This window comes from Camarhynchus parvulus, chromosome 2 (genome assembly GCF_901933205.1).
Source record: "Camarhynchus parvulus chromosome 2, STF_HiC, whole genome shotgun sequence".
NCBI classification, from domain to species: domain Eukaryota; kingdom Metazoa; phylum Chordata; class Aves; order Passeriformes; family Thraupidae; genus Camarhynchus; species Camarhynchus parvulus.
Window position 1 is genome coordinate 2,592,545 of NC_044572.1, and position 23,857 is coordinate 2,616,401.

General features: G+C 43.2%; 1 protein-coding gene across 1 annotated transcript in view; it reads left to right on the plus strand.

Moving 5' to 3' along the window:
• Positions 1–23,857, plus strand: part of OBSCN (obscurin, cytoskeletal calmodulin and titin-interacting RhoGEF) — a 159,326-nt gene that overhangs the window by 105,369 nt on the left and 30,100 nt on the right. The window contains 14 exon segments of the mRNA XM_030971157.1: positions 962–1,228; positions 11,110–11,382; positions 12,605–12,877; positions 15,062–15,349; positions 16,814–17,040; positions 17,043–17,108; positions 18,176–19,006; positions 19,052–19,466; positions 20,031–20,309; positions 21,498–21,576; positions 21,935–22,053; positions 22,963–23,160; positions 23,568–23,600; positions 23,689–23,787. Of these exon segments, the coding sequence (XP_030827017.1) occupies positions 962–1,228; positions 11,110–11,382; positions 12,605–12,877; positions 15,062–15,349; positions 16,814–17,040; positions 17,043–17,108; positions 18,176–19,006; positions 19,052–19,466; positions 20,031–20,309; positions 21,498–21,576; positions 21,935–22,053; positions 22,963–23,160; positions 23,568–23,600; positions 23,689–23,787 (3,447 nt within the window).

Consider the following 23,857-nt stretch of genomic DNA (forward strand, 5'->3'; position numbering starts at 1 on the left):
TTATATGCATATGTTTCTGAGTAATTTTACCCCTTTCTGTGATTTTATTTCAAGGATGGAAAGCTGTCTGGCCTTCAGTGATAATTACTGAGCTTTGAATTCTTTGTGAAAAGAAGTCTGGGATATGGGGAGAGAAATTTAGCTCACATAGATTATTGTCACCCTTATTTTTTAAGTTTTTCTAAGCCTTCTGATGTTTACATTCTTTTAAAGAACTTTCTCACACACTTTATGCAAATAACTTATTGTTCTGCATTCTTTTATGTAGGAGGAGAAATCTGATGGACTGTTGGTTTGTCCAGTGTCATTGGAGAGGTGGCACTGTCACCCTCCAATCCACTGTCACTTTTGGAAATCTATTAATGTCAGAGTCAGAAAATAAATTTCCCTTTTCTTTACCTTGAGAGCAGCGGTGTGCGCGCTTGTGCTGTTTCATGTCCTATAGCAACAGGTTATTCTGATTAATTATTATTATGCTGATTAATTCCCTTTCCTCCTCCTCCTCTATCAAGGTTTGGCATCCCTGGTCACTCTCCTTAGGGAAACCCAACCAGAATTGTCCGTGAACTTCATAACTACCTCTATCCACACCTTAAAAATAAAACATCCCTCTATTTTCTATTTTTGCCTCACTCATTTTTCATTTCAAGGATGGAAAGCTGTCTGGCCTTCAGTAATAACTACTGAACTTTGAATTCTTTGTGAAAAGAAGCCTGGGATATGGGGAGAGAAATTTAGCTCACATGGATTATTCTGATTAATTTTTTATTATGCTGATTAATTCCCTTTCCTCTTCCTCCTTTATCTAGGTTTGGCACCCTGGACACTGTCGTTAGGGAAACGCAACCAGAATTGTCCGTAAACTTCACTAACAGCTCCATCCACACCTTAAAAATAAAACACCCCTCTATTTTCTATTTTCTATTTTTGCCTCACCTATTTTCTATTTCCCCTTGGCCAGGCCTGCCCGTGCTGTTCCAGCAGTGGCTGAGGAACGAGGAGGTGGAGGAAGGGCGCACGGCCGCGCTGCGCTGCGAGCTGACGCGGCCCCACGCGCGCCTGCAGTGGCGCAAGGGGGACACGGTGCTGCAGCCCGGGGACAAGTACCAGATGCGCCAGGAGGGGACACGAGCTGAGCTCCTCATCTACCAGGCCGAGGCTCAGGATGCTGGGGAATACACCTGTGACTCGGGGGATCAGCAGACCACGGCTTATCTGCAGGTCAAAGGTAGGTTGCCTTACAGTTTTATTCATTTTGTGCTAATTCTGTGTCCTTCAGATTAGATCACACTTGTAGATTGTGGGTTTGGTCACAAACTCCTGCTCAGACATGTGGTTTCAGAGCTTAAACACCCAAAATCTCATGTGCCAGCTGAGGGAATTGGGGTTTTCAAACCATTGGATGTCTTGGTGCCTGAGCAGCCCATGAATTGAGATTCTTTGCCTTTCTTAGTGTCTGTGTTTTTAGATTTTATAGTTTTATTCATTTTGTATTAATAATTCTTTTGGTTTGGGATTTTACAGTTTTATTCATTTTGTACTAAGAACTCTATGGCTTTGGATTTTACAGTTTTATTCATTTCACACCAAGAACTCTATGGTTTGGATTTTACAGTTTTATTTTTTACTAAGAACTCTATGGATTTGGATTTTACAGTTTTATTCATTTCGCACCAAGAACTCTATGGTTTAGGATTTTACAGTTTTATTAATTTCACACTAAGAACTCTATGGTTTAGGATTTTACAGTTTTATTAATTTCACACTAAGAACTCTATGGTTTGGGATTTTACAGTTTTATTCATTTTGTGCTAAGAATTCCACATCCTTTAGATTAGATCACACTTGTAGATTGTGGGTTTAATCACCATAACAAACTCCTGCTCAGAGCATGTGGTTTCAGAGGTTAAACACCCAAAATCTCACGTGCCAGATAATGGAATTGGGGTTTTTTAACCATTGTACATCTTGGTGCCTGAGCAGCCCATGAATTGAGATTCTTTGCCTTTCTTAGTGTCTGTGTTTTTGGATTTTATAGTTTTATTAATTTTGTATTAAGAACTTTATGGTTTGGGATTTTACAGTTTTATTCATTTTGTACTAAGAACTCTATGGCTTTGGATTTTACAGTTTTAATTTGTACTAAGAACTCTATGGATTTGGATTTTACAGTTTTATTCATTTCGCACTAAGAACTCTGTGGTTTGGGATTTTACGTTTTTATTAATTTCACACTAAGAATTCTATTGGTTTGGGATTTTACAGTTTTATTCATTTTGTGCTAAGAATTCCACGTCTTTTAGATTAGATCACACTTGTAGATTGTGGGTTTAGTCACCATAACAAACCCCTGCTCAGAGCATGTGGTTTCAGAGGTTAAACACCCAAAACCTCATGCTGAAGCTGAGGGAATTGGGGTTTTTTAACCTAGAGAAAAGGAGGTTTGGGGGAGATATTATCACTCTGCAACTACCAACAGGAGGTCGTGGTGAGGTAAAGGTTGGTCTATTTCAAAAGTGACAAGCAATAGGATGAGAGGAAATGGCCTCAAGTTGCACCAAGGTGGGTTTAGATTTGGTATTGAGAAATAATTCTTCGCTGAAAGGGTGGCCAAGCATTGTCAAAGACTGCCCAGAGAAGCAGTGGAGTCAACATCCCTGGAGATATTTAAAAGATGTGTAGATTTGACTTGGGGATGTGGTTTAGTGGTGGATTTGGCTGTGCTGGGTTAATGGCTGGACTTGATCTTAAAGGTCTTTTCCAACCTAAAGGGTTGTTGATTGGTGGTGTTGTGCTGTGTGTGCTTCCACTGAGAATGGTGAGTATGGCCATGTGAAGACCTTTAGAGGCCCAGAGCAGCACTGGACACCTTTGCAGCATCAACAACTGATTCCACGAGTGGCCAGCAGGCAAAACTGTGGTCCAGAAGGAGGGGAGCAGCCCAGCTGCAGAAGTCACAAGCAGGTTTCTCACCTCTGAGTGCTGTCACTGATGCAGTTGCTTCTCCACCACAGTACTGCCAGTGCTGTTTAACAAAGAGCTGAAAAACGTAGAGGCTGAAGAAGGGGGAACGGCAGTTTTGCACTGTGAGATCTCCAAGCCTGATGCTCCTGTTGAGTGGAGGAAAGGAGGGGTGGTCATTCAGCCCAGTGACAAGTACGAGCTGAAGCTGAAGGGCAGCGTGGCTGAGCTGATCATCCATGGTGTAGAAGCTGATGACTGTGGGGATTATACCTGCAGCACAGGATACGAGATCACCACAGGGTCTGTGTATGTGCAAGGTAAGGTGGTGGAAATACTCTGGTTTTCTGCCTGGATTTCTTGCTCCAAAGTCTTTGACAGTAACAGCAGAAAGTCCTCTCATTTCTTTCCTGATTCCAGTGAAAATATAAACACTCACCTCCAGGCTGAGCTTTGACCCATCTTTTTAAGTTAAGCTAGTTTAAAGTACTGACCATGCTGAGTCTCAGAACAGATGGTCGTACTGCTGAAAAGCTTGGAGCAGTGGTTGTAAAAATACTGAAATTCTTGTTACAACTGATTGCAGCTTCTACCATTGTTGATAATCTTATTACTCCCTTAAAGCACCCAAGTGAACATTTAAATCTTTAAGTACCTCCCTACCTCATACAATTTCTGCAGATGGTTGCAACACACAGGAGAGCCAGGGCAAGGAGTGGAGTTTTCTTCCTAGTGAAATGGTGTTTGCAGACACACACCCTGCTCCTACAAGCTGGAGGGATGGAAGGTGGTTACTAACCCTCTTCAAGACAATTTTAGTTCCTTTTTTCCCCTTGGAAAAGCCCTAAAAGTTTAACTCTCCTACAAGCAGCTGGAGGGATGGAAGGTGGTTTCTAACCCTCTTCAAGATAATTTTAGTTCCTTTTTTACCTTTGGAAAAGCCCTACAAGTTTAACTCTGCTGGAGCTGAACTTGGGTTAGCTCTGCAGGGAGTGAGCCCTGCGCGTTTGTTTTTGTTTTCTTGTCTTCAAGACAATTTTAGTTCTTTTATTTCCCTTGGAAAAAGCCCTACAAGTTTAACTCCCCTACAGGTTTAACTCTCCTACAAGTAGCTGGAGGGATGGAAGGTGGTTTCTAACCCTCTTCAAGACAATTTTAGTTCTTTTTGTTCCCTTGGAAAAGCCCTACAGGTTTAACTCTCCTACAAGCAGCTGGAGGGATGGAAGGTGGTTTCTAACCCTCTTCAAGACAATTTTAGTTCTTTTTTCCCCTTGGAAAAGCCCTACAAGTTTAACTCTGCTTGGGCTTGGGTTAGCTCTGCAGGGAGTGGGCCGTGCGCGTTTGTTTTTGTTTTCTTGTCTTCAAGACAATTTTAGTTCTTTTTTCCCTTGGAAAAGCCCTACAAGTTTAGCTCTCCTACAAGTAGTGGGAGGGATGGAAGGTGGTTTCTAACCCTCTTCAAGACAATTTTAGTTCTTTTTTTTCCCCTTGGAAAAACCCTACAAGTTTAACTCTGCTGGAGCTGCACTTGGGCTTGGGCTAGCTCTGCGAGGGAGCGAGTTAGGAAGCGAGTTAAGGAGCGAGCTGTGTGTATTTGTTTTTGTTTTTCCTTTGGCACCTTCTCTTGCTCTGTCACGCAGAAGAAGCAGCAGTGATAGTGTCTGGTTTGAGGAGCACAGACGTCTTTGTGGGCGAGTCAGCCACGTTCACCTGCGAGCTCTCGCCGCCGGGCGTGAGGAATGTGCAGTGGTGGCTGGACGGGACCCCCCTCCACAACAACCTGGTGACTGAGATCTCTCAGCAGGACGGCAGGATCCACACTTTAACCCTAAACGACGTGGCGTGCCACGACTCGGGCACTGTCACCTTCAGAGCTGGCTCCCTTATATCTTCTGCTAAATTATTAGTCAAAGGTATTGCCCTGTAAGCAAGAAACACATGGCCACCTCTGGACTTGCTCCATGTGCTGGTGCTTCTGCCTTCCAGGCTACCCTTACTAAATCCTTCATGTGCCCTGCAACCCTCCCACTCTGCAAATCACCCACTCTCATCCCAGAATTTTTCTGGCTACAACCACACTGGTTTTTTTAAATTTTTTTTTTTTCCCCTCACCCTCCAGTGTTTTTGGATTTTATAGGTGAGGGAGGGTTGCAGGGTCAGGGCTGCTGCTTTCACCTGACATCAAAGAAGAGATAAACATAAACATCTGTGGTAGCACCTGACTTTATATCCCCACTTCAGTTTTTTTTTTTTTTCCCAAAATACCACAAAACCTTGTGGGGGTGGTAATTCCCAAATTTCCCACTGTGCTGCTCCACAGCTGGACTACTGGTGCTGAGCTCAGCATGTTCCCAGGACAGGATTTTGGGCTGTTCCTGGAATCCAGTGGGTGTGTGGCATTCCAGTAACACAGAGACAAAATGTGCCTTGTTTCTGAAAGCTCATCCCTGCACTGGCAAAGCTTTCTGGTCTGTTGAATAACTTTTTTTCCCATTTGGTAAGGGTAGCCAAAAGCTGCAAATAACACTGAGCTCCAGACTTGATAAAGCAAGGTCCTTCCCACTCAGTCCTTTTATAGCTGTGGGGAAGATCTGTTGTTTTTCAGGCAAAATTAAGGCTTATTCCCTGCTTGGAAAATGGATATATAGAGATATATAAAGGGTTAAAATATCTTTATGTAAATCTACTCCTGTGCTATAACTGGGCCATAACAGGAATGATCCACAATATGGAATTGTAGTCAATGGTTGATGTCTCCTTCTCTGCATCATGTGCCCCTTGTACATTCAGGAAATTTGGTTCTCTGCGGAGGTAAAATGTGAAATCACTTCTTCATGGTATAGAACGATGTAGTGACAACACAGTGGGCAGATTCCACAAGTCCTGTGTCAGTTTGCATCCATTTTCAGAGACAGAACCTGGTTCTGAGATCTCCAGGCGAAAAAAAAAATCCAGTGGGCCTAAAATATAAATTAAAAATAAATGCATTGTTAGTATTCTGGTCAGTGAATTAACGGGCTCCTGAGATATTTCCATTTCATAGAATCACAGCATCACCAATTTTGGAAGAAATGTCTGGAGATCATCCAGTCCAGCCCCACAGCTCATGCAGGTGGATATTTTGTGCTTCCATGAAGCCAAGATTCCTGAATTGCAAACCTGAACCACACTAGCACTATTTTATAACTGGGTTGGGATTACCGCAGTTATGCTGTGCTCAGTAACACTTGATTTTGTAGAAAAGTGAAACACTTAAAATTCCAACCATCCTTGTATTGACAATTTTGTGTGCTTTATTTTGTCCACAAATTTAAGCACAACTCTTTGTTTGAGATATATTTCAGTCTATCAAGCCATTCTTGGCTTGCTCTTCATCAAGGAGCAAGCTGGCTTTGTTCCTTGTGCCTCATTCTCCTGGTTTAAGGCATGTTGGTAATTTGATTTATTCTGCAACAAGTGAGATCTCATCTTTCCATGCTGGGCCTCCACAACATCGCTGCCCTACAACTTTATTCATTCCATGACCTGGAGTGATGGTTCACAGATGATGGGGGCAGGATGGAGAAGGGTGAAGGAGCTGCTGCTGTTTCTTAGCTCCTCTGGGCAGGTGAGAATTGCAGGTTCCAGGGCGCACGTTGGCTCCTCAGCCCCAAAGAGCTGCACAGGTGAATGGGGCCACCAAAGCTCCTTGCCCTGGCCAACTGTGGTTATTAATAATTAATAACTGTGGTTATTAATTGTTGAGGGTCTCCAGGACGAGATCAGAGATGAGAATTGACTCCAAGTTTTCAGAAGGTTGATTTATTATATTATGATATATATTATATTAAAAGAATACTATACTAAAACTACACTAAAGAAAGAGAAAGGAGACATCAGAAGGCTAGAAAGGAGTGATAATAAAAAACTCATAACTGACCAGAGTCCTGACACAGCTGGACTGAGATTGGTCATTAGTTAAAAACAATTCACATAGAACTAATCAAAGATGCACCTGTTGGTAAGCAACTTCTAAACCACATTTTAAGCAATCAAATAATTATTATTTACATTTTGTTTCTGAGGCTTCTCAGGAGAAAAATCGTAGCAAAAGGCTTTTTCATAAAATGTGACAATAACAGCCAACAGCAAGGGGAGAGTGGAACCAGGACCTTCTCCAGTACCACAGGTGATATTTTCTGTGAGAAACACATTTCTACATCTTGTGGAAGGGGATGAGGTTGTGCTCCCCAGCTGCACAGACACCTGCTTGTCTCTTCAGCCAGCAAAACATCTCCAAATCTTCCACAGAGGCCTCCTCTCCATGAACACACGTGGCAGAGGGAGCCTCAGCGAGTGGGATCAAGCCCTGCAGCAGGTTTCCAAGTGGTGTTTGCAAAGCTCTCTTTGCTCCCCAAGGTCTGCCAGGAGCACCCCAAAGCCTCAGCCTGCTGCAGCAGTTCCAAGAGGAGCACTCCAGACAGAGAGCCTGTTGGGTTATCCCAGCTGGCTTGTGAGCAGAGAACTATTTGAAGAATGAGGACATCACAGAATCACAGAATGTCCTGAGCTGGAAGGGTTCCTCAAGGATCATCACAACTCCTCCTCAAGGATATCTCAGCTTTCTCTCACTCTCATATTTTTATGTCCCTTTGCAGCCCTATCATATATTTTTATTTTAAGCTGGCATAATTCTGCTAAGAATGATGTTTCAGAGAGACTTCATTTTCGGACTGCATTGAGATTTTTCCTTTTGACCTGCATATTGCATTGTAGATGGATGGTCCAGTCTGACATCTCAGGAGGGACCCTTGGCTGCTTTGGGAGCTCACAGTATTTTAGGTCAGATATATCTACTGTGCCTTCCAGCTGCCTCACAAGAGGCAGAACTTGGGTTTTAAAAGTGCTTAAAAGCAACATTATGGATCTCAACACCTTCAGAGGAGCTGCATATCCAGCTGCTGCGAGCATTTTGTGGGCTCTCAGTCTGAGATGTCAGAGGTTTATGATCTCTCAGTGGTCTCTAGATTAAATACTATAAAGGAAATCCTGTTGTTTTTCTCCAAATAATGTGTCTGCTGCAGGGAAACACACAAATAATCAAAACAATATTCATCTGCTCCTGTGGAGTGCCCCTTTTTTGTCACAGCTGTCCTGGATATTTGCTCAAGACAGCCAAGACCACCCCAGCAGAGGAATGAGTGTCTGCATTTGAGGACTGTGTTTGTTCCTGATTATTAGTTATATTTTAGTCACACAAAGAGCTTCCAATAGAGTTTGTGGTATTTTCCTATTGCTCTGTGAGGTTGAGAGTTGTAGGGAACCACTCCCTGCAGTCCTCTGCATCACACTTCTGCTCCACATTCGGGAAGCAGAGGTGTTTCCCATCCAGTGCTTCCCAGCCTGGAAGATCTCAGAGACACTGGGAGAAACACAAAACTGGAGAAGCAGTCCAAACTCAGGACTGTTCCAGCACGAGCCTCAATTCCTGGTGGCCCATTTCCCAGCGTCATGGTCATGTTCTAATGCACCAGTCTGGCTTCCATCCTGCTTGATGCTGCCACAGACTAAACTGCTAATCCTCCTGCTTGCACTGCCACTCTGCTTGCTCCCCACGGGCTTTGTGCTTGGCAAAAAACCCTCCAAGGGGTGATTTCCACGGGGATCCACTAATGCATGTCCTTCCTGACGTGTTGGTTAACAGATCCCACCATTGAAGTGGTCAGTCCCATGCAGGACATTACTGTTGATGAAGATGGCCCAGCAGAGTTCATATGCCAATATTCTAGGCCAGTGCACGCCATCTGGAAGAAAAATGATCAGGAAATACATGCAGATGGGCAGCGAGTGATTATCGATCAGGACTGGAATGTGAGCATGCTAAAAATTAACCCCACGGTCCCAGAAGACACTGGCATCTATTCTTGTGAAGCTGAAGGCATTAAAGTGATGGCTACACTTGATGTTCAAGGTGAGGTCTTCCAGCCAGAGAGGAAGACTACCATGGGTTCCAAATAAACGAGGTAGAAAAATCCTGGCAAGGCTTTTGCAATAAGGGACACGTCAGATACCTGCTGTTGGTGTTCGCTCCAGTACTGAAAATGAGGATAAAAACAGTTGGGGAATAATGGGAATTGAATGTGAAACTGCAGGGTTATCTGATTTCTAATTAACACTCTCATTGCACCGCTTAGCCCACCTCTTCTGCAGTGAGCTGGAATGGGATGTGAGTGTGATGGGATGTGTCCTGCTGAATTGTAAAATCACAGGTGTATTGTTGGTCCAAAGGAATAACACAAATATTGTTTTGCTGTTAAAGAGCACTTTTTACATAAAACCAGTAACTAATGGATAGCGTGGAATTCCATTTTATTTTGCTGGGTAGAGGAGTTTGGTAATTGACCTATTTCAAACAGTGATCCCTCAGGAGTTACCTCCTCACTCAGCACTCATATTTCTGGAGACCCTGAGGAACAATATATACAAAATTAACGAAAAGTTAGGATTTTACATGGAAATTTCTTCTTTTTTTCTGTTGCATATGGAATTCCTGGGATTGGTTACCAAGTGAATTGGAGTGATCAGCAACAGCAGGTTCTGATTTCTGAATATTTGTGGCTATTTTGCCTTCTTGCTTAACTGCAGTTGGTTGTTAGTGAAGAAGAACAGGGTATTATTTATTATAATATTTTCTACATTGATAAGCACTTTCTATTGTAAGGATTTAAAAAGATTTTAATAAGCAAAATCTAAAAGCATCCCAGAGGATGTAGGGTTAGCAATTGGCTGCTTTCCCCAATTATGGAAACCAGTGCTTTTGAAGTACACAGATAAACAATTTGGGTTGTTCTAACAAAAATTACACATTCTCCAAGAATAGTCTGCAAGTCCTCATTGTTCTCTGTAAGTATGAATCTTATAAAATTCAGAATATTTTTAGTATTATAGAAGCCCAGAATAGTTTGGGTTGGAAAAGACCTTAAAGGTCCTGTAGTTCCAAACCCCTGCCATGGCAGGGACACCTTCCACTGTCCCAGATTGCTCCAAGCCCCATCCAACCTGGCCTTGGACACTTCCAGGGATGGGGAGTCCACACACAACATCTCTGGGCACCTTGTAATTAGTAATAAGTTAATAAATATCTGGTGACTTGTGCTTTTTGGGTATGTTTGTTTGTTTTTACCATTAAATAAATGTCTCAGTTTGGATGTCTCTTAACATTTTAATTATTCTCACTAATTTTTTTTTTCTGGGCATGGTTCCAAATGATCTGTCGATATCTAAACAGGGATGTCTTGGTTTCTAACACAAATCAAGCTGACCATTTTATGGCATTTGTGCAAACTGTATTTACTCAACCCTCGTGCATGTCATTTGTCCCTGTAGCAACATGAATTATACCCACATGCACCAGCCCACATTTAATTTGGCATCCAGCTAATTGTTCCTGTCCAGATGCCAACTGATGCCTGGCTGGAGTGTGGAGCTTTGTGCATGTTTCTGACCCCACAACTCACCACACAGCATGGGAAAATAAACCTAAATGTCACAGAGCTTCTACAATGATTCAGAAATTTACTATTCTATGTAATCTTGGTAGATATTTTGACTTTGTGTGTTTCCCAGAGGCAGAATTATCTCGGATAATTGTCACTATCGCTTTGCCAGCCATCATATTCTCTTAAATTTGCTTTGTGAGAAAAGTAATGAGATTTTATCATGAGCTGTCAGTGGATTCACATCTCCCCTGTCATGATGATAATTGCGTTGTTTGGGAGATCTTTGGGAAACTGTCACAGGACAAAAGGAATTTGATTACACTTTATCTTCCTGAGCTATGCCTTCCCACTGACTATTGGCCCTATTTATACAAATATGTCAATTTTTTCTTTATTTATAAAAAAACAGGTTTTTGGAAGAAACCTGGATGAAACGCTAGAGGTTCTAGAGGTTTATCATTACTTTTAAACCGTCTTTAAATCTTTTTATTGTAATACTTTGCTAGAGGACGGATTGTAATCAACAATTAAACCTACAAGCACAGTTTATCACATCCACATTTTTCCATCAGCTTTGCAGCAGTGGGGATCATCCAGTGCTCCGAATCTTGCTAATATTCAGAGATATAGAGCCAAATAATTAATGCTGTTAATTGTCCTTCTTTTCTAGCCAAGAACAGCATTGTCCAGGGCCTGGAGAATGTGGAGGCTGTGGAAGGAGGGGAAGCCCTGTTCGAGTGTTACCTCTCCAAGCCTGAGACCTACAATTACAACTGGCTGATTGATGATGAACCTGCCAAAACCACAGAAAACACTGAGATGGTTTACTTTGAAAATGGACTCAGGCATATCCTGCTGCTGAAGAATTTGACTCCCCAGGACAGCTGCAGGGTGACTTTCATGTGCAGCGATGCGGTGACCTCAGCCTTCCTCACAGTGAAAGGTAACTCAGGTGCTTGGGCAGGGGAAATCTTCAATTTCTGCTTGGAAAGGGGGAAAGAAACCAGGGAAATACGATGAGTAGGACATTTAGGTAAGAGAAACAACAAATGCAACATATCTTTGCTACTCATTAATCTGGAAAAGAAATGTTGCATTTGTTGTTTCTCTTACCTAGGTGTTCTTCCCACACAATAAATAATAATAGAATCATTCAGGTTGGGAAAGATCTCTGGGATCATCAAACCCACCACTAACCCACAAAATCACAGAATAGACTGGGTTGGAGGGGACCTTAAAGATCATCCAGCCCCACCCCTGCCATGGGCAGGGACACCTTCCACTGTCCCAGGTGCTCCAAGCCCTGTTGAGCCTGGCCTTGGGCACTTCCAGGGATCCAGTCACAGCCACAGCTTCTCTGGGCACCCTGTGCCAGGGCTTTCTACCCTCAGAGCAAAGAATTTCTTCCTAATATCTCATGTAAACCTATTCTCTGTCCATCTGAATCCATTCCCCTTTGTCCTGTCACTCCACGCTCTTGCAAAATGTCCCTCTCCATCTTTCTTGTTGGGTGCCTTCACATACTGGTAGGTACAAATTAGATCATCCCAAAACCTTTTATTTTCCCTGGAAAAAAAAAAAATCTGAAAAAAATCCAATTCTCTCACTTCTAAATGGATGATGCTTTACAAATCCCTTCTTTTCTTGCTCTGTAGGATGTGAGATGGTTTATAAGCAGGATCAGTTGGCACTGAATTAGCAGCAAATGACTGTCTCAGAGCTGTCATGATTCTGATGAGTTTGGTTGTGTTTATAGACACTTCAGGGCTTCAGAGAGGAGGGTTTTATCAGCATCAACATTATCTCTGTATCCTTTTACTTTATGATATTACAGGAGACCCCAGTGAGGACCAGAAACCCCTTCTGTACATGAAGATAAGATTACAAAAGCAGAGATCAGTCCCCACTTATGGATTAGAGGGAGTTTGAAGCAACCTGGTCTGGTGGAAGGTGTCCCCAAGGCAGGGGATGCAACAAGATGGGCATTAAAGTCCAAACCAAACCATTCTGTGATTCCAAACCTTCTGTTCTGACAATGTATATAAACCTTCTAATGATCTCCTTGCACTCCAGGGCCTGGCTGTTCAGAGTTTCAGCACAAACATTCACAAAATCTCCTGATTGTTTCTGTAACTGAGGCCTTGATCACTGATTTTAATCTACAGGGTGGCGCCTGCAGTTCCTGCAGCCCCTCACGGATGTGGAAGTGTCTCTGGGGGAAAAAGCAACATTTAGCTGTGTCCTGAGTGAAGCTGTGCCAGTGAATGAAGTGGCCTGGTACAGTAATGACACAGAGATCCAGGCGGGGGATGACTGGGAGGTACAAGCAGATGGAAACAAATACAAACTTATCCTGAAAAAAGCCCAACTGCGTCATTCTGGAGAGGTGACCTTTGCTTCCAGGGAGGCCATTTCATCAGCCAAGCTTTCTGTCATTGGTAAGTGTGTGTTGTTCCAGCCCAGGGGCACTCAAAATCTCAAACTTTGGTATTGAGCTACAGCCTTGAATTTCCCAATCTTTGTGCTGATTCTTTCCATTTTGTCTCACATGTACCAAAATGGTGTTCTTAGGCTGAGAAGACGCTACTGGCAACTTGTTCTTTGACCAGATCCACCTCATCAGAAGAAAAATACATCAGGCTAGTGATGGTAGAGATGCTCCCCAACTTTCTTCAGCTGCAGTCTTTTGTAAAATGTAACATGAACTCTAACAAAAATCAGTATTCTTCACTCTTGGCAAATGTGGACACAGGAGGGAGCTGAGCTAGAGTCCATGTGGAAAAATTATCCAGAATAGCAGAGGAATCTTTGAAATCAGCTCAGGTGCAGGACAAACAGTTTTCCAGATTAATGAGTAGCATATTAAAACCTTCAATGGTGGACACCCATGAAGCACATACCTCCTGCTCCAGAGACACAGAGTTAATAGTTAAATAGAGAAGATGATAATTCCCTAATTCCCTTGTGGAGCAGGTTGAATGATGCCATCAGTGTCCATTTCTGCACCCAGGGTCTGGCTCCTTCTCAAGTGGGACAAGTGGGTGACCCAGCAGTGGTCACACAGCTCCATCCCAGTGATGGTTATGAGATAATTAAATGTATTTTAGCTGTAGCTGAGATATTAGAGAGTCACTGATGGACCAATTATACTTTAAATGACTACAGGCAATCTCTGTTTAATGATTTCTGAGACTTAAGGGATCTCTGTTACACATTCCAGTCATTTCCACCACAATTAAAAAAAAAGTTTGATGGATTTAAATCAGCTTTTTCTAATTTTGGGTACTTACATTTAATGAACTTCAAAATAAAAATACAATACTCTTCCTGTTGACAGATTTTTCTCTATGAAGTTTTGCTGACAACAGAGAAAAGACTTTATGTTGTTCTTGTGGTGTCCAGAGTTAAAGAACTGGCTGTTGACCATATTTGCCTTTAATTCTTTGGATTGGCATATCATGGCAGGTCATTTACATCATAAATGTCTTGAACTCAAGACTGAAAGAATTATTTCTGTCTTTTAGGCCAAAGTGTAATGTAAGCAAGGAACATTTTCCAGTGTACTGAGTGTAGGGATTGGGATTAGATGATCTTCAAGGCCCCAACCCAAACCATTCTATGATCATGGACAGCAGGACACCAGATCATTCCCATCACATATTTATTTGTTATTTCCTGATGCTGTGACACATACTGCAATCACACAGAAGTGGGGTGACTCGTTATTAAAATATTTGAGTTATTCTTTAGTCCCACAATAACCTGATTTCAATTAAGGCCAGACCTAAAATAAACACAATCAAGGCTCATTTCATATGCTTGAAATTTTCAGTTAAATTCCTTGCTAATATGGACTGTGTAGGGTTATCTTTATTCTAAGCTTGGTGAGACAGAGATGTTAATTATATATACAAGAGGTTAATTACTTGAAATGAGAGTTGGTAAATGAATGTTTGTCATTGGCAGCATAGAGCAGGGCAGACAAGGACAAATCAGTGGTGCACAGGTACTCATGGTCGTGACTTTATGATGACTTTACACTCAACTTTACAACAAGGAGAATGCTCAGTCCATTGCGCTACCGTCCTCATGGCTTGCAGAAGGCTCTTGTGAAACAGGAGCCTCCTCGAGCCAGGTCTCATAAGATCTTGGAGGTCTATTTCACACCCAAGGTAGCTCAGGTACTATAGAAAGCATAAAATCAGCAGGATGGCTTGTGTTGCAGTGTTGGAAACAAAAAGGTTTTAACAAAAAGCAAAATAACAAACTCTTTACAGAGAAAAACCGATTGAGGTGTAAGAGGTTCTTGCTCCTGGTAAAACACCTCACAAAAGCAATTAGTTTCTTTGTTCTCTTCTTTTTCTAGTAAATTGCTCAGGTGGGACTTTTTGGCTCCTGTCCAATTGGCTGTCCTTGAGGTGAAGTCCCCCAAGCCTATAAGATTAAGATGCCTTTTTCACCTAATCAAGGAGAGAAACTTCTGGGCTTCTTTCCTTTTTAAGGGGACAGAGGATAGTTTTGTCACTCTGTCAACAAGGGGCACATTCCTACACTCTTGGGTGTTTTAGGACGGAGTGTTCCTGCTCACATCATACATCAGAGCACCTCTGTTGTGCCCCCAGCCCTCCCCGAGCCACCCGAAGCGCCAGAAGTCCTGAGTCAGAGCAGCCACTCCGTCACCCTGTCCTGGCACAAGCCGCTGGGTGACGGCGGCCAGGACATCCTGGGCTACAAGGTGGAGAGGAAAATCCCAGGAGTTGGCTGGCAGTCCTGCAGCGAGGGCCTCATCCCAAACACGGAGCTCACCGTGGATGGCCTCGCCCCGGGGGAGCCCTACAGATTCCGAGTGTCGGCCGTGAACAAAGCGGGCGCCAGCGAGGCGCTGCACTTCCCACAGATGGTGCGGTTAGGTGAGGATGGACACAGGCTCAGAGAGGACGGCAAGCTCCTGCAGACCCTACATTTTGCATGGCATGCCTGCTTCACCCATTCCAGGCATCTCCCAGTGCAGCATCTTTCAGTGCTTGGCTGCCAGCACAACAAAGGAGGAAGAGCTTGGGATAAAAAAGCCGTTCTGGGCTGCTGTGAACAAAAGCTGCTGCGTTTTTAGCACTGTTCTTTGATGTCCTCCAAACTGCATCCAGCTGTCTTGCAGCCTGCACTGCATCATCCACGTGCTGGCCCCTCACCATGGGTTTCTTGCACTCCATGTGTTGGCCATGAGTGTCTTTTCTGGTGGAGTTAGGATGGAATGAGTGAAAAAGGGCATGCTGGAATGTGTTTGGGGTAACCAAGACTGTGACCATGAGTGGGCAGTGTTGTCTTCTTCACCCATCTTTCTCCTTTTTTTTTGTTTTTTATGCATCTTTTTCAAGAATCCCCACAAAGAAATGCTGGGGCATACAGTCTCTTTACTGACTGATGGTGAAACTTTGGAAGTTTCAGTGGGATGGGGATTCTCTCTCAGTCTTTCTTTTCTTGCAACTCTTTCTCTGGTATCACTCATCTAAATTCTTCAAAATGAGTATAATGGAAAAATACTCTTTTGCTTAAGGTTCAGGCACACAGTGACATTATTTTTGTAACAATAACTGCTGCCAGTGCTGGACCCTGATGACTCTGCACATGCTGACTTTGTCAACAACAAACCCAAAGCATCTTGGGCAGCAATCCCCTCACCTTGGTGAAATGTGCAGAGAGGAAGGTAAACTGGAGGGTTGTGCTCCTTTTGGGAACCCAGATCATCTTTCACATCCTAGTCAGCATCTCTGTGTTTTTCTTTGAGGTATCATGGTTCTACAAACAGCATTCCATTGGTAGGCCTCCTTCCAAAGTAAAGAAAATGCAGAGAATTTTTTGGTTAAATTATTTTTGCTTTTTGATAATTTTTACTCTTCCTAAGATAGCATAAATATATATCTATATGTTTTCTTTTTATTTCAAGGCAGAGATGAATGCTGCTTTGAATAATCTCTTTTCATTCTATTTATTGTTTCTTCTTTGTCTCACATCACAACTTCTTCACTTTGAAACATTTAAGATCTAAAAATCTGTAGAACTTCTTTTATACTGATGATGGGTAAATGAAGACCAGTGAACACACACAGGAATGCAGAAAATGCGACCACTTCTGCATGTATACGTTTAGATGGAGCTGATTTAAGCACTGGGAGAGCTTGGAAAGTAGTTTTGATATTATCTTTGGAAGTGCACGCTTTGGATGCTGCCAGTCTTTTTTTTTCCCCTTTAGTTGTCTACAACAGCTGAAAAATCTGTAAATGATGGATGGGTTGCTTGAATATTTTATGGAGTGGAGTGCCTTAAAGCCAGATGATTGTTCTTTGTGTTAATTCACTTTATTTTTGTAATTGCAGAGCCTCCAGTTACCATCGCCCAACCCTTGGTGGGAGGATCTGTCTCGGAAGGGGGGGTGGCTCGCCTGGAGTGCACATTATCAAATAAAACTGAGGAGAAAGTGACTTGGTTCAAGGGAAAAGAGCAAATAAAATCTGGAGGGAGATACGAGATCCTGTCTGATGGAACAAAGCAGATACTCATTATCCGTGGATTTAAACCTGAGGACCAGGACAGCTACACCTGCATGGCTTCTCCAGAAGTCAAATCTGTTGCCAGCCTATGTCTTGAAGGTATGAAGTGTGCATTGCTGGGGTGTTAAATCAGGTCTGGTATGGACATCCAGGGCCATCTCCACAGCTTGGACTGGAATTAATTTTCTTTTACAGGCTATGATAACAATCCACAAGGAATTGTTATTTTCCTGTTTGGCATTGCCCAGTGTGTTCCTGCATCCCAAATGGTTTTGAGTTGCTCAGATTAGAGTTTCTGGACACAGATATAAGCCATGATATTATTGTCTCTACATGAGTTTTTGGTGCCTTTTGAGATGCTTTGGGGTATTCTGTGGATGTCCCAGACAACCTGGGGCATCTCAAAAGGGGTGGGCAACATGTAGAGGCACGTGAATGTGTCCCAGACACCTTCAGACCTAGGCACATCCAACCAAGCCGATGTGTCCATGTGAGATGGGAGTCTCAGCTCCCTGCACAGCCACTGGAAATCTGTCCAGGACAGACAGGGAAGCCCTGTATATCTGGGAGATAGGATGAGACTGGGTAGCTTTCCAGGCTCCACTGGCAGTCTTAACAACCAGTTCATCAACTGCAACATTAAAAAGGGCACAAATCGACTTATTGGGTCCAAATGTGCAAGGAATAAATAAATTTTTTAAAAGTTGTTTGGTAATATTTTAAGTGCATGCATAGAATCACAGGACTGTTGAGGTTGGACAGACTTCCTAAAAATGGTGTGGTCCATCCTCCTCCTCAAAGTCTGGACAGCTAGGACAAGTTCACCAGGACCCAATTCAGTTATATCAACTTCCCAGAGATGGTGTGAAGTCTCCTTCAAAACCCAAGATATTCAAAACCCATCTGGACACTGAATAATGTGATCTAGGGGACTGTGTGTGACAGGGAGGTCGGACTAGATGATATCCAGCAGTCCCTTCCAACCTTCCCTGTCCTGTGATTCTGTAAATTTCCATGTTTTTCTCATGGGAATTTAAATGCCTCTGAGACTCTCCTGTGGAACATCTCCATGTGCTTTCAGAAAACTCGCAGATATTTAACTCCTCATCTGTTTCATTCCCTGCAGTTCCCACAGTGTCGATGCTGAAGGAGATTGCCAGGGAAGCTCCCCCTGCCAGCCGGGCTGAGGAGCAGGTGGATGGACACATCCAGCCCAGCCTGCCCCCTGAAGCTGCCCAGGAGGGAGATCTGCACCTCCTCTGGGAAGCCCTGGCCAAGAAGCGCCGGATGAGCCGGGAGCCCACCTTGGATTCCATCAGCGAGGTGCCCGAGGAGGATGAGAAGCTGCAGAAGCTGAGGAAGGAGGAAGCAGAGATGTCTCACTACTACTCGGAGGAGTACTCCACGTGTGACGAGCTGGCCAGGACAGGAGAGGCAGATTTCTCTTTCACAAGCTCTGATGACGAGTCTAGAGCTGGGACTCCTTCCCTAGTGAACTACCTCAAGAAAGCTGGGAAGAAGAGCACCAGCATTACCAGCAAGGTTCAGTCCACCTCCACAGGCAAACTATGGAAGCAGTGGGAGACAACCACTGTGGAGACCACTGTGGCCACCACAGCTGCTCAGCCAGCTGAACCAGAGCTGCCAGATTTAGATGACCCCTCCATGAACAAGGCGGCTGTGAAGATCCAAGCTGCTTTCAAAGGCTACAAAGTCAGAAAAGAGATCAAGCAACAAGAGTGCCCGGTGTTCACTGAGACCTTCAAAGACTTCTCTGGTGAGCCTGGAAGCACCCTGCACCTGGAGTGTGTGGCCCACAGCAAAACCGATATGAACGTCCGCTGGCTGAAGGACGGCAAGGAGGTCTCGGATGGTCGCTACTACCACATCGACAGCTACAGCGACGGCACCTGCTCCTTGATTATCGCCGGCCTGGACAGGAAGGATGCAGGCAAATACACCTGTGAGGCATCCAATAAGTTTGGCAAGGTCTCACACAGCGCTAAGGTGGTGGTTGGCGCTCAGGAAGCTCAAGCTCTTGCTAAGGAGAAGCGGAGTAAGCAGAGCACCGACAGCGAGACAGAGAGCTCGTCCGGCAGCGAGCTGGACGATGCTTTCCGAAAAGCGGGAAGGAGACTCCACAGGCTCTTCAGGGCCAAGATCTCCACGGAGATCTCTGATGTGGAGGAAGAGCTCTTTGTCAGTGCAGACGAAGGGGACATAGATGTGGTTGACCACCAGACATACCGTGAGGATGACCAGTACATCTACATCAAGTTTGAAGTCATGTCCGAGGCCAAGACGGCGGCCACACGGTTCAGAGAGATGTTTGGCGCTCTGGGAATTCCAGTGGAGATCGACATCTTGGAGCAAGGCCCGAAAAAAATCGAATTGCGCATTGGGAAGGCATCACCTCCCACTCTTGGGAAGTTTCCACCTCCAGCGAGACCTCCACCACCTTTGCTGACTTCTGACACAGGTAGGGGAAGAAAATCTTCCTTATTCCTTGGAAAAGAGAGTGGGAACAGGTCACAATGTAATTTTTTCACTCTCAAGCAAGTAATTTTTTTTTTAATTGTTGCTGATATTTTTATGAAAGCGTTACACTTTTAGAAAACATAATGGCTTTTTTTATTCTTTTTCATTTTGAGGGAGAGGAGGCACAGTGGTGTGGGGGTTGCAATGTATTTGCTTATCTGTGAAGCCCCTTTTCATGCAAGAAATGTCACCTACTAAAACATGACGATAAATACTACGATTATTGTACTTAAATGAATTATGTAGGGTTTAGAATGGTTCTGAGGGAGACAAGACATTTTGGCAAGAATAGGAGCAGGGATAATATATAGTTGGCAGCTGTGGTATTGCTGTGCTGATGAAATATCTTCATAGTGCTAAGGAGTTTCTTGACTCTTTTCTAGAGAAAAGATATTACTCTGCAATTAAAAAATTGGAAACCAGAAGTCTGGGCAGCAGGGGCCTAAAATATATCTTTAACTAAAACCAAACTTTTCTTTCTTCTCTCCAACCACCCCAACTTCAGCCCCCATGTTCATGACCGAGCTCCAAAACCAAGAGGTCCAGGACGGGTACCCAGTGAGCTTTGACTGCATCGTCATTGGCAAACCCCTGCCCACGGTTCGCTGGTTCAAGGATGGCAAAGCTATTGAGGAAAACGATCACTACATGATCAATGAGGACCAGGAAGGGTGTCACCAGCTGATCATCACCGCTGTGGTGCCCACGGACATGGGCGTCTACCGCTGCCTCGCTGAGAACAACATGGGCGTGGCTTCAACCAAGGCTGAGCTCCGTGTGGACTGTAAGTCTCAAAATCGCTGTAGAAAAAACAATCCAAGGAGTTCTGCTGAGATCTGGTTAGTTTATTTTTTTCCCAAGGAAAGCACCGTTTGATGCTTTTTGTGGAATTTTCCGTCACTCAGTGTCACCAGCTGTGGTGGTGTTCACAGGGGTCCCAGGATGAGGGAAGGGATGAGAACCTTGACTCCATGTTTCAGAAGGCTGATTTATTATTTTATGGTATATATTATATTAAAAGAAAATTATAGATTAAAACTATACTAAAATAATAGGAGAAAGGATTTCTTCAGAAGGCTAGCAAGCAATAGAAAAAGAATGGAATGAAATGATAATAAAATCTTGTGACTGACCAGAGAGTCCGAGACAGCTGGATTGTGATTGGCCATTAATTAAAAACAACCACATGAGACCAATCAAAGATGCACCTGTTGCATTCCACAGCAGCAGATAATCATTGTTTACATTTTGTTTCTGAGACCTCTCAGTTTCTCAGGAAGAAAAATCCTAAGGAAAGGATTTTTCAGAAAATATCATGGCTACAGCTGTTGAGTCAGGGATGGAAAGACTCTAGTCTTCAGGTGGATTAGAAGGTTAACTTTAATGAAAGTAGAAGGTCTTTTATAATGTGACTTGCTTAGGTGCTATTTGATTGGTCTCCAAGTAGAAACATCTCACACTATTGGTGACTATGAATAGCACACTGTGAAGAACCATAACTATAAAAAATGGTTACACAAAGAGAGATAATAATTGCTTTAGTTCTTGATTCCAAGAATTAAAAGAATTTTAATTATTTTAATTAAAAGAATTAAAATAATTTTAATTCTCTAAGATTCTCAGGCTCAGCCTGGGAGAAATTATCTCTGTTCTTTCTACAACTGAACTGAGAATCTCCACACCATTTGCATTTTAAAGGAAGATGTTTTGGCTACAAATTTTTCACTTGCGAACTTCTTGGGTTTAGCTGGGTTTTGCTAACTCCAAGGCAAGGTTCTGAGAAAAGCTTTTGGGGTGAACAGAGGTGTTTTCCATAATCCAAGGACGTGTGGGATCCTGCTGCAGTACAATATAAAATCCACCTGCCAGTCAATCAAATTAGTAAGGGAACTAAAATCAGTAAGCACTATTTAAGCAAGAAAAATAATTGCAAAGCTCAGATGATTCAAGACCCATCTTTTCCTTTCAACAGTGACCAGCACAGACTATGAGACAGCAGCAGATGCAACAGAGACATCATCTTACTACAGTGCCAAGGAATATATTTCAAGGTAAAATATGGAACTGGCTCTAACCTCTGACTCAGTGAGATCAATCTGTGTATTTATGTCAGGGCTGGGTTTGCTGTTTCGAGCAAATTTAATGCCATAAAGGAGCATCCAGCCCAGCTGAGATGCAACAACTGCAACAGCTGCACATTTATCATGGGCAGAATTGCTCTGGAGCCTTCAGGCAAGCCAAGATATTTCCTCAAGGAATCACTCTGTTACTTTTAATGTCAGATGGTGCTGAGTCTGTGCTCAGGATGCCAAAACCCACAGACTGAATGTACCTGAAATAGATAATTCTGATTCCAAATTCTTACCGGGCATCCTGATTTTCTTCTTTCTAATCCCAATTGCTGCTTAGCCGAGAACAGGAGGAATCCATGACTGAGGAGGAGCAGTTGCCCCAGATCTTTGATGAGCTTCATGATATTCACGTGGCACCTGGAGCATCGCTGGCTAAATTTCACCTGAAGGTGAAAGGTGAGTGGATCCCACGGTATTGTCAGTTTTCCAGGTCTGATACCAGGTTGAAGTGCTGGACAAGGTTTTCCAAGGTGTTCTTCTGCAGCTGTGACCCCTGGCTGAGCACCTTGCACCATTTCTGCACAAACCAGCTGGGGAAAGTGTTCATGCTGCTGAACAGGGACTGTTGGAGCAGACTCAGGCAGATTAAGCCTCATTTTGTCTCCATATATCCAGGCATAATGACCGGCACATGCTTCTGAAAACTGAATTCTGGGTTTCTCTGAGCACAGGAGCAATAAGGAGTAATAATCTTGACGCTATTACAATCATCACATTAATAACTAGCATTATGTATTACATATATTTATATAACCTAAATAACTATATCTAGTATAATGCATTGGTATTAATCATAATTATATAATACTACCAATAAAAATAAAGTTGGTTTCCTTCATTCTCTTCAATAAATTAATCAGTCATGGACTTGCCTTCCTCCATTAAGGGGTTGCTCCTACAATGTAAAAACTGCAAAAACATCCCTCTGGTGTGGACTCTGGTAGGGAGAGGTAGGGATTTTCCCATTTTCTCTTGTTGCTGTCTATAAAAATTATGAGAATGCATTTGGCTTCACCATTTCTCCTTGTGAACCATTCAAATCAGACCTAAGTGTTGATGTTTCAACCTCCAAGGCGTTTGCACATGCAGACAATATGACGAGTGCCAGAAACTGAGGAGACAGGAAAGAATTTTGACTGATAAATAAAATTTAATGTCTTTTTAGGCATCCCTAATTGGTTAAACCCTTGAAGCAGCAGCCCTGCTAAACCCTTGAAACAGCAGAGGATCTGGCAATTTGGAGATGCTCCCAAATCAGTGCTGCCAATGAATTTTGTTCTCTGTGTCTGTAACTGCCCCTCACAGGGTACCCTCAGCCTCGTCTCTATTGGTTCAAAAATGGGCAGCCCCTAAAGGCCTCGGACCGGATCCTCAAGACTGACAGGCAGGAATTCCACTCCCTGGAAATCCGCAACGTCACCAAAGCAGACGCCGGCCAGTACTTGATATTTGTCATCAACTCTGCTGGCTCTGCCTATTCCTCAGCCAGGCTGGTAGTCAAAGGTGGGTGCTGCTCTGTTTTGGGCTGTTTCAGAGGTTCTTGCCATGCTGTATAGTTATTTTTTACTGAGGAAACCTCTCAACGTAACTCAGGTGATGTGGGGAAGTCTGTAGGTAAAGGATGATGTGCTTTACTCTTGGTTCTTTATTTATTCACCTATAAATTTGCTGTTTAAGAAGATGATGATGCCGCTTCTCTGTGGTCTGACTGTCTCATAAGCAGGTATTTTATTCTTGCCCATCCTCATTAACCTTAAAAGTTCATGTCATTAAAACTTAGGGGCTCTTACAAATCATACCAATTTCTGTGTAATATCTCCACTGGAGTCACTTTGGGAGCTTTTTTCTGCAACTCCTGGATTGACACTTATTTATATTTGTCATGTTCTTTTTTTCTCCTTGTGTTCCAGATCCTTATGAGAAAGAAGAGCCATCCAAAACAGGTGAGAGAAGCCACAGCAGGTGGGAACAGAAGCCCCAGGAATTTTGCAGTCTAAACTCACTGTGGTTCTTCAATAATATTATTTCCAGATTCCCATGAGCAGCTGATACCGCCAAGATTCCTTGAAAGATTTACAAATAAGAAGGTGAAAAAGGGTGCAAGCATCACATTATCTGTGAAGGTTGAAGGTAAGTGAGCAGATACCTCATCTCTCTGAATAACACTTGAAATGTGTAATTTCACAACACATTCTTCTCT